Source organism: Salvelinus alpinus, chromosome 29, assembly GCF_045679555.1.
Source record: "Salvelinus alpinus chromosome 29, SLU_Salpinus.1, whole genome shotgun sequence".
In the NCBI taxonomy this organism is placed as follows: Eukaryota; Metazoa; Chordata; class Actinopteri; order Salmoniformes; family Salmonidae; genus Salvelinus; species Salvelinus alpinus.
Window position 1 is genome coordinate 17,420,125 of NC_092114.1, and position 11,090 is coordinate 17,431,214.

Sequence of the window (11,090 nt, forward strand, 5' to 3'; positions counted from 1 at the left end):
GTGTGGACAGTGTGGACAGTGTGGACAGTATGTCTGTGTGGACAGTGGGTCTGTGTGGACAGTGTATCTGTGTGGACAGTATGTCTGTGTGGACAGTGTATCTGTGTGGACAGTGTGGACAGTGTGGACAGTATGTCTGTGTGGACAGTGTGGACAGTATGTCTGTGTGGACAGTGTATCTGTGTGGACAGTGTGGACAGTGTGGACAGTATGTCTGTGTGGACAGTGTGGACAGTATGTCTGTGTGGACAGTGTATCTGTGTGGACAGTGTGGACAGTGTATCTGTGTGGACAGTGTATCTGTGTGGACAGTGTGGACAGTATGTCTGTGTGGACAGTGTATCTGTGTGGACAGTGTGGACAGTGTGGACAGTATGTCTGTGTGGACAGTGTGGACAGTATGTCTGTGTGGACAGTGTATCTGTGTGGACAGTGTGGACAGTGTGGACAGTATGTCTGTGTGGACAGTGTATCTGTGTGGACAGTGTGGACAGAGGGTCTGTGTGGACAGTGTGGACAGTGTAGACAGTGTGGACAGTGTGGACAGTGTATCTGTGTGGACAGTGTATCTGTGTGGACAGTGTGGACAGTGTGGACAGTGTGGACAGTGTGGACAGTGTGGACTGTGTGGACAGTGTATCTGTCTGGACAGTGTATCTGTGTGGACAGTGTGGACAGTGTGGACAGTGTGGTACTTTGTTACTATTTCAGGGTCAAATATTGGTGTGTCCCTCTATACTACAATGTGTAGTACTCACAGCTGTGTGTGTTTGTCTGTGTGTCTCCAGAGTGTGTATCCAGAGGGCGGTACGTGGGGATGTTTGTCAGTGTGTGTGTGTTGACATTCCTCTCTGGCCTGGTGATGATAGCTGTACTGGTGTTGCTGTTGCAGAGACGATCCCTGCCACAGGGTGGCGCCACTGACACACAATACAACCCCACTGGCAAGGTAAGATACTCCAATACTTTAAATACACACAGGAATACTCATGATACTGTCATACTTTATATACACACAGATATCATGACACAAGGCGAGACCCAGATGCAGACACAGAAGGCAGATGGTTAGAGTTTAATAAGATGTTTATTAATCCAAAAGGAGTAGGCAAGAGAATGGTTGTGGACAGGCAAAAGGTCATGACCAGATCAGAGTCCAGGAGGTACAGAGTGGCAGACAGGCTCGAGGTCAGGACAGGCAGAATGGTCAGGCAGGCTGGTAGGGTCAAAACCGGGAGGACTAGAAAAAGGAGAATAGCAAAGGCAGGAGAATGGGAAAAACGCTGGTTGACTTGGAAACATACAAGAAGAACTGGCACAGAGAGACGGGAAACACAGGGATAAATACACTGGCACAGAGAGACGGGAAACACAGGGATAAATACACTGGCACAGAGAGACAGGAAACACAGGGATAAATACACTGGCACAGAGAGACAGGAAACACAGGGATAAATACACTGGCACAGAGAGACAGGAAACACAGGGATAAATACACTGGCACAGAGAGACAGGAAACACAGGGATAAATACACCGGTACAGAGAGACAGGAAACACAGGGATAAATACACTGGCACAGAGAGACAGGAAACACAGGGATAAATACACTGGCACAGAGAGACAGGAAACACAGGGATAAATACACTGGCACAGAGAGACAGGAAACACAGGGATAAATACACTGGCACAGAGAGACAGGAAACACAGGGATAAATACACTGGCACAGAGAGACAGGAAACACAGGGATAAATACACTGGCACAGAGAGACAGGAAACACAGGGATAAATACACTGGCACAGAGAGACAGGAAACACAGGGATAAATACACTGGCACAGAGAGACAGGAAACACAGGGATAAATACACTGGCACAGAGAGACAGGAAACACAGGGATAAATACACTGGCACAGAGAGACAGGAAACACAGGGATAAATACACTGGCACAGAGAGACAGGAAACACAGGGATAAATACACTGGCACAGAGAGACAGGAAACACAGGGATAAATACACTGGCACAGAGAGACAGGAAACACAGGGATAAATACACTGGCACAGAGAGACAGGAAACACAGGGATAAATACACTGGCACAGAGAGACAGGAAACACAGGGATAAATACACTGGCACATTGTCCCGACAATTAAATAAATAGAAAATGACAAACTCAGTCGGGCATTGACCATTGGTATCATATGAACACACATGACATGGCAAAATGTGTAGAATTGCAGGAAATTTTCTTTAAAACTGCAAAATGTCTCTCTGCCAACAACAGTTTGAATAGTTTGGATAGTTTGGGGTCGCATCGGTTGCGAGGTGGGTGTTTGTTACTCAATCAATCAATCAATCAATCAAATGTATTTATAAATCCCTTTTCACATCAGCCGATGTCACACGGTGCTTATACAGAAACCCAGCCTAAAACCACAAAGAGCAAGCAAAGCAGGTGTAGAAGCACAGTGGCTAGGAAAAACTCCCTAGAAAGGCAGGAACCTAGGAAGAAACCTAGAGAGGAACCAACCTCTTATGGCTGTCCTGGGTGGAGATTATAAGAGTACCTGGCCATTAAAGCCAGATTGTTCTTCAAGATGTTCAAACGTTCATAGATGACCAGCAGGGTCAAATAATAATCACAGTGGTTGTCGAGGGTGGAACAGGACAGTACCCCAGGAGTCAATGCTTTCAGAGGTCGAGACAGCAGGTGCTGTAACGAGAGAGAGAGTCGAAAACAGCAGGTCCGGGACAAGGTAGCACGTCCTGTGAAACAGGTCAGGGTTCCATAGCCGCAGGCAGAACAGTTGAAACCGGAGTAGCAGCACGACCAGGTGAAATGGGGGCAGCCAGGAGTCATCAGGCCAGGTATAACCCTAGGGCTCAGGTCCTCTGGGAGGGGAGGGAGAGAGGGAGGGAGAATTAGAGGGAGCATACTTCAATTCACACAGGACACCAGATAAGACAGGAGAATTACACTAGATTTAACAGACATTACATTTTCTGGGTCAAAGTTTGGCTTTTTCAAGAGAGGCTGTATTACTGCCACTTTCAGTGAGTTTGCTACACATCCGGTGGATAGAGAGCCGTTATGTTCAACATAGGAGGGCCAAGCACAGGAAGCAGCTCTTTCAGTAGTTTAGTTGGAATAGGGTCCAGTATGCAGCTTGAGGGTTTAGAGGCCACAACTATTTTCATGAATGTGTCAAGAGATACAGGATTGAAAACTTGAGTGTCTCTATTGATCCGAGGTTCTGGCAGTTCTGAGCAGACTCAGAACAACTGAACTTTGGAGAAATACGCAGGTTCAAAGAGGAGTCCGTAATTTTCTTTCTAATGATCGTGATCTTTTCATCAAGGAAGTTCATGAATTCATCACTGCTGAAGTGAAGTGTTAAATGTAGCTTTGCTACAGTATCAAACATACATTTGGATTGTTCTTATTCTCCTCAATTAGGTTGGAAAAATAGGTTAATCGAGCAGCAGGGAGGGCTCTTCGATATTGTTGAGTGTCTTAGCAATCTAGTCGGAAGACTTGGAGCGCCATTTCCGTTCCAGTTTTCTGGAAGCTTCAGGGCTCAGGTATTTTCTGGAGGCTTCACGACTCAGGTATTTTCTGGAAGCTTGCTTCACGACTCAGGTATTTTCTGGAGGCTTCACGACTCAGGTATTTTCTGGAAGCTTCAGGGCTCAGGTATTTTCTGGAAGCTTCAGGGCTCAGGTATTTTCTGGAAGCTTCAGGGCTCAGGTATTTTCTGGAAGCTTCAGGGCTCAGGTATTTTCTGGAAGCTTGCTTCAGGGCTCGGGTATTTTCTGGAAGCTTCAGGGCTCAGGTATTTTCTGGAGGCTTCACGACTCAGGTATTTTCTGGAAGCTTCAGGGCTCAGGTATTTTCTGGAAGCTTCAGGGCTCAGGTATTTTCTGGAAGCTTCAGGGCTCAGGTATTTTCTGGAAGCTTCAGGGCTCAGGTATTTTCTGGAAACTTCAGGGCTCAGGTATTTTCTGGAAGCTTGCTTCAGGGCTCGGGTATTTTCTGGAAGCTTGCTTCAGGGCTCAGGTATTTTCTGGAAGCTTGCTTCAGGGCTCAGATATTTTCTGGAAGCTTCAGGGCTCAGATATTTTCTGGAAGCTTCAGGGCTCAGGTATTTTCTGGAAGCTTCAGGGCTCGGGTATTTTCTGGAAGCTTGCTTCAGGGCTCGGGTATTTTCTGTATACCAGAGAGCAAATTTCTTGTGACCAATGTTTTTGGTTTTTAGGGGTGCGACTGCATCTAGGGTATTACGCAAGGTTAAATTAAGACCCTCAGTTAGGTGGTAAACCGATGTTTGTTCTCCGACGTCCTTGGGTAGGTGGAGGGAGTCTGGAAGGGCATCTTGGAATCTTTGGGTTGTCCGAGAATTTATTCCATGGCTTTTGATGATCCTTGGTTGGGGTCTGAGCAGATTATTTGTTGCGATTGCGAACGTAATAAAATGGTGGTCCGATAGTCCAGGATTATGAGGAAAAACATTAAGATTTTTAAAAATTCAAACTAGATCCAGGATATGACTGTGGCAATGAGTAGGTACGGAGACATGTTGGACTAAACCCACTGAGTCAATGATGGCTCCGAAAACCCTTTGGAGTGGGTATATGGACTTTTCCATGTGAATATTAAAGTTACCAAAAATGAGTGAGGAACACTGAGGAACACTGTATACGACCCAGGAGGCCTGTAAACAGTAGCTTTAAACATTGATTGAGTAGGCTGCATAGATTACAGGACTAGAAGCTCAAAAGACGATTTTTTTGGTAAATTGACATTTGCTGTCGTAAATGTGAGCAACACTTCCGCCTTTGCGGGATGTGCGGGGGATATGGTCACCAGTTTAACCAGGAGGAGAGGCTTCATTTAACACAGTAAATTCATTAGACTTGAGCCAAGTTTCAGTCAGTCCAATCACATCAAGATTATGATCATTGATTAGTTCATTGACTATAACTGCCTTAGAAGTGAGGGGTCTAACATTAAGTAGCCCTATTTTGAGATGTGAGATATCATAATCTCTTTCAATAATGACAGGAATGGAGGTCTTTTTTCCAGTGAGATTGCTAAATCGAACACCGCCGTGTTTAGTTTTGCTCAACCTAGGTCGAGGCACAGACACGGTCTCAATGGGGATAGCTGAGCTGACTACACTGACTGTGCTAGTGGCAGACTCCACTAAGCTGGCAGGCTGGCTAACTATGCCAATAAATGACAATATCCATCTGGACCATTGCCACCTAGGACATTTGTGTGACAGGACCTTCTCACATAATATTTGAGTACCCCTGCTTAAGATACATACAGGAACGTATGTGTTATGGCTTTACACCCCCTGCTATATTGTGGATAAAGACTTATCTGTCTAACAGAACACAGAGGGTGTTCTCTGCTGCCTTGGCAGGAACTAATGGGGATCCATAATAAACCCCAGGAAGAGAGCTGCTGCCTTGGCAGGAACTAATGGGGATCCATAATAAACCCCAGGAAGAGTAGCTGCTGCCTTGGCAGGAACTAATGGGGATCCATAATAAACCCCAGGAAGAGTAGCTGCTGCCTTGGCAGGAACTAATGGGGATCCATAATAAACCCCAGGAAGAGTAGCTGCTGCCTTGGCAGGAACTAATGGGGATCCATAATAAACCCCAGGAAGAGTAGCTGCTGCCTTGGCAGGAACTAATGGGGATCCATAATAAACCCCAGGAAGAGTAGCTGCTGCCTTGGCAGGAACTAATGGTGATCCATAATAAACCCCAGGAAGAGTAGCTGCTGCCTTGGCAGGAACTAATGGGGATCCATAATAAACCCCAGGAAGAGTAGCAGCTGCCTTGGCAGGAACTAATGGGGATCCATAATAAACCCCAGGAAGAGTAGCTGCTGCCTTGGCAGGAACTAATGGGGATCCATAATAAACCCCAGGAAGAGTAGCTGCTGCCTTGGCAGGAACTAATGGTGATCCATAATAAACCCCAGGAAGAGTAGCTGCTGCCTTGGCAGGAACTAATGGTGATCCATAATAAACCCCAGGAAGAGTAGCTGCTGCCTTGGCAGGAACTAATGGGGATCCATAATAAACCCCAGGAAGAGTAGCTGCTGCCTTGGCAGGAACTAATGGTGATACATAATAAACCCCAGGAAGAGTAGCTGCTGCCTTGGCAGGAACTAATGGGGATCCATAATAAACCCCAGGAAGAGTAGCTGCTGCCTTGGCAGGAACTAATGGGGATCCATAATAAACCCCAGGAAGAGTAGCAGCTGCCTTGGCAGGAACTAATGGGGATCCATAATAAACCCCAGGAAGAGTAGCTGCTGCCTTGGCAGGAACTAATGGGGATCCATAATAAACCCCAGGAAGAGTAGCTGCTGCCTTGGCAGGAACTAATGGGGATCCATAATAAACCCCAGGAAGAGTAGCTGCTGCCTTGGCAGGAACTAATGGGGATCGATAATAAACCCCAGGAAGAGTAGCTGCTGCCTTGGCAGGAACTAATGGGGATCCATAATAAACCCCAGGAAGAGTAGCTGCTGCCTTGGCAGGAACTAATGGGGATCCATAATAAACCCCAGGAAGAGTAGCTGCTGCCTTGGCAGGAACTAATGGGGATCCATAATAAACCCCAGGAAGAGTAGCTGCTGCCTTTTTTTTTTTTTTTTTTTTTTTTTTTAAATCTTTATTTTAACAGGGAAAACAGACTGAGACCTGGATCTCTTTTACGGCTGTGCCCTGTGTAAACATGTTGACATGTACAGTTTTAGACATACAGACAAGAACATTTCAAAACATACACAATTCAACAGAAACAATCACAGACAACATCATATTGATCCTCCATAAGCATTTTAAAATGGGCAAGGGACACCAGAGTGTCTAACTTAAGTTGGATCTGCAGTTTGTTCCATGAATAAGGTGCAAAGGAACTGAAGGCAGTCCTACCCAACTCTGTGGAGACCGCAGGAGTCTCTAATGTAATCCACATCTGTGATCTGGTTTTAAAATTAGTACATCTTGTGGAAATTAATGATGATATATATGGAGGTAGTTTTAAAAGAAGTGCTTTATAAATAAACAAGAGAGCATGTTGCTCTCGCCTCACAGATAGAGAGACCCAACCCACATGTTGATATAGGATACAGTGATGAGTTCTGTAACTATCACCCGTGATAAACCTGAGTGCACAATGGTAAATAGCATCCAGTGGTTTTAATGTGTTTGCCGATGCATGCATATAGATAATATCACCATAATCTAAAACGGACATAAAAGTAGCCTGCACAATTTTTTTCCTATTTACAGAGGACAGACAAGCCCTGTTTCTGTAAAGGAATCCTATCTTGAATTTGAGCTTTTTTCCCAATTCAGTAACATGTTTTTTAAAAGAAAGCCTATCATCTAACCATACCCCTAAGTATTTATATGCAGAGACCTTATTGATTTGAGTACCATCCAAGCTAGTGATTACAAACGTGTTTCTAACTGAGAGTTTAGACCTAGAAAAAAACATGACATTTGTTTTCTTAGCGTTTAAAACAAGTTTAAGCTGTAAAAGAGACCCCTGTAGTATCCTAAAATCAGACTCCAACTGCATTAAAGCTTGGTCCGCTGTTGGAGCAATAGAGTACATCACTGTGTCATCTGCATATAGATGGAATTTACAATATCTGACATCATCACCAATGTTGTTTATATAAAGTGAGAACAATAGTGGGCCAATTATTGAACCCTGAGGGACCCCTTTAAGTAACTGTAAGGGGTCAGACTTGACCCCATCGACCATGACGGCTTGAGTTCTATCTTTAAGATAGTCATAAAACCATCGGCAGGCATCAGTGCCCAGTCCTATAGATGACAGCTTACTCAAAAGGATAGCATGGTCTACAGTGTCAAAAGCTTTTGACAAATCTACAAACAACGCAGCACAGTGCTTTCTATCGTCTAAGGCATTTGCAATATCATTTACAACAAGCATAGTGGCCGATGTGGTACTGTGTTTAGATCTAAAACCAGATTGATTGGTACTAAGAATACTGTTAGCAGAAAGAAAAGATTGTAACTGTTTGTTGACTATAGATTCTAGAATCTTTACCAGACAAGGGAGCCTAGAGATGGGTCGATAGTTATCCAAATCACTACCGTCACCTCCCTTATGTAATGGCAGAACAAAAGCTGCTTTCCACACCTTAGGGATATTTCCTGTGCTTAATGTTAGATTAAAAATGTGTGTTACTGAACCAGCAAAAATAGGTGCAGCACACTTAAGTAAGTAGGAACTAATGGGGATCCATAATAAACCCCAGGAAGAGTAGCTGCTGCCTTGGCAGGAACTAATGGGGATCCATAATAAACCCCAGGAAGAGTAGCTGCTGCCTTGGCAGGAACTAATGGGGATCCATAATAAACCCCAGGAAGAGTAGCTGCTGCCTTGGCAGGAACTAATGGGGATCCATAATAAACCCCAGGAAGAGTAGCTGCTGCCTTGGCAGGAACTAATGTGGATCCATATTAAATACACATAGAACATAGACATGTGTGTGTGTTTCTGACTACCTGTGCGTGTTGTATCATTAGGACCAGTCATACATCCCAACCACCAATGAGAAGACCACATCCTACTGGAGGAACTGCCCCCTGGACCAGCCAATGGAGATGTATATCACCATTCCCAAGATGCCTATGGGTGAACCCTGGCAGTGAAGTTGTCTGGGGTTGAAGTTCAGAGGTTGAAGTGGGCCGGTGCTGACCGGTACAGAGAAGCAGCATGTCTAATGTTCTACTGCTTATAGAATACTGACTCTGAAATATGAAATCCTTTAACAGTTAAATTACAGTGAGTACAGTAACCTTTTTGAGTCCACTTCAAAACTGGACTGGGCAACACCCCAAATAAGAGTCCTTTTTTTTTGTGGCTTTATGGACTGGCAGCCTTTGAAAGGTACATCGATCATTGATGTATTTATCAATACTAAGTATGCTTTTATCACAGTGAACACTACAGGGTTACTAATTTATTGGATCTCTCTCATCACTGCTCAACCTAGGTGTCCTCTGTTAGCCTCCCACCTAGTGGTCGGTGGTGGAATGACACACAGCAGAATGTATGGACAGATGGATGAGTGAATGAATGGTGGCCCTCACACACTTTATTTTGTGTGTGTGTGTGTGTGTGTGTTTGTGTGCCTGACATAACTGGAGTTTTTAGAGGACAGGTAGCCTCCAATGGTTGTTACTGTACAGAATGCATCTAGTTTTAATATTTGAAGCAAGCATTAGTTTATTAAATAGGCATTATTACTTGTTGTGAAGAAGAGATTTGAGATTTGTACTAGCATCATAGTGTTGCGTCAGACTACTGAGAATGAATTGACTCCTGAACTATTAGGGAGGAGCTGATTAACTCCTGAACTATGGGGTGACTGCTGATTGGCTCCTGAACCACTGGGAATGCTCCTGATTGGCTCCTGTAGTGGGAAGGTTCATGATTGGCTCCTGAACGTTCCATTTCTATCTGCATGAATTCCAGAACTATGAAGGATAATTAATAATACATTGTTTAGGTTTTTCTCCACATCTGATGTCTGATGTTTACAGTGTAAGATGATAATTTATTTAGTCTAGAACTTTATTATTATTTATTAAGATTTATTTCCAATTGTTATTTATTTATTTTTTTTTGTGTATTTTTGTATGGCTATAATATTACAGGACTGTAGCTCTGTTAAATGAATCATCAATCATCTCTCTAACTGGAAGTCACATTATGTTAAACACTTTCAAAGACTGGTAGCCATCGTCTCACGTCACAAAGCTTGACTACTTCCGTCTGCACTGCGTAGTTCATGGCAACGCATCTGTCGGGAAGACAATGAAGGGTACCTATATAAGGACTCTGTTACACGTTCATAACCCTCATTCATAAGCAGTACTTAAGTCGTGTTGACAAAATTGTTAGGTCATGTCGATCATTTCTGCGTGAGTGACATCACCGTCTTTGTCCAGTAAAATGGAACCGTAGCAATACTCCCGAAAGTTCAAACTCTTAAGTCTAAATTGAACCTATTTGAACTCAGCCTGCTCACTGGGTATTGTGTTTGTATAATAACAGCACTTTTCTGTATATTTTCTGTAAAGTCATGTGATTAAGAGTTCCTGTAACATGATTAAACGTGTTAGATTTCTACTGACATGTGTGACACCATTCTGATTCTTTATAGCCTCAGGTGTGTTATTTGGCTCGTTAGGAAATTCATCATTATAGGTTAGTGATTATCCAGTGATTGAATTCATTAGTGAAATACACAAACATTAAGAACACCTGCTCTTTCCATGACATAGCTTTCACCTAGTCAGTCTATGTTCCCTTATTGACGTCACTTGTTAAATCCACTTCAATTAGTGTAGATGAAGGGGAGGAGACGGGTTAAAGAAGGATTTTTAAGCCTTGAGACAATTGAGACATGGATTGTGTATATGTGCCATTCAGAGGGTGAATGGGCAAGACAAAAGATGTAGGTGCCTTTGAACAGGGTATGGTATTAGGTGCCAGGCGCACCGGTTTGAGTGTGTCAAGAACTGCAATACTGCTGGGTTTTTCACGCCCAACAGTTTCCTGTATATATCAAGAATGGTCCACGACCCAGAGGACATCCAGCCAACTTGATACAACTGTGGGAAGCATTGGAGTTAACATGGGTCAGCATCCCTGTGGAACACTTTCAACACCTTGTAGAGTCCATGCCTCGATGAATTGAGGCTGTTCTGAGGGCAACTCAATATTAGGAAGGTGTTCCTAATGTTTTGTACCCTCAGTGTACCCAGGTGTACTGTAATATTTTACAAGATAAAGTTGATGCACAGGAATGAAACAGGAAAATGTTTGGTCTTTTCTATTCCTATATAGTTTGTGTGGTTTCTTCGTCTCCAATCAACCTCCACACACAGGCACACACACACACACACACAACCAGCTACGCCTGCACATGCACACACACACACTCACACAGACAGACACAACCAGCCACGCCTCTGGCCTGCTGTCGTTGCCTAGCAACCCCCCAGAGGGGCTGTACAGAG

General features: G+C 44.0%; 1 protein-coding gene across 3 annotated transcripts in view; it reads left to right on the forward strand.

The window, feature by feature from the left end:
- Window positions 1-10,201, forward strand: part of LOC139559176 (integrin beta-8-like) — a 34,763-nt gene extending 24,562 nt beyond the window's left edge. Inside the window, exons 15-16 of one of the 3 annotated variants that reach the window (XM_071374944.1) lie at window positions 870-949; window positions 8,589-10,201. In XM_071374944.1, the coding sequence (XP_071231045.1) occupies window positions 870-949; window positions 8,589-8,714 (206 nt within the window). In that variant the 3' untranslated portion in view covers window positions 8,715-10,201. Of the gene's footprint in view, window positions 1-788; window positions 950-8,588 lie in introns of all 3 variants that reach the window. The other 2 variants (XM_071374945.1, XM_071374943.1) reach the window with 2 other exon arrangements.
- Window positions 10,202-11,090: the final 889 nt, after the last annotated feature.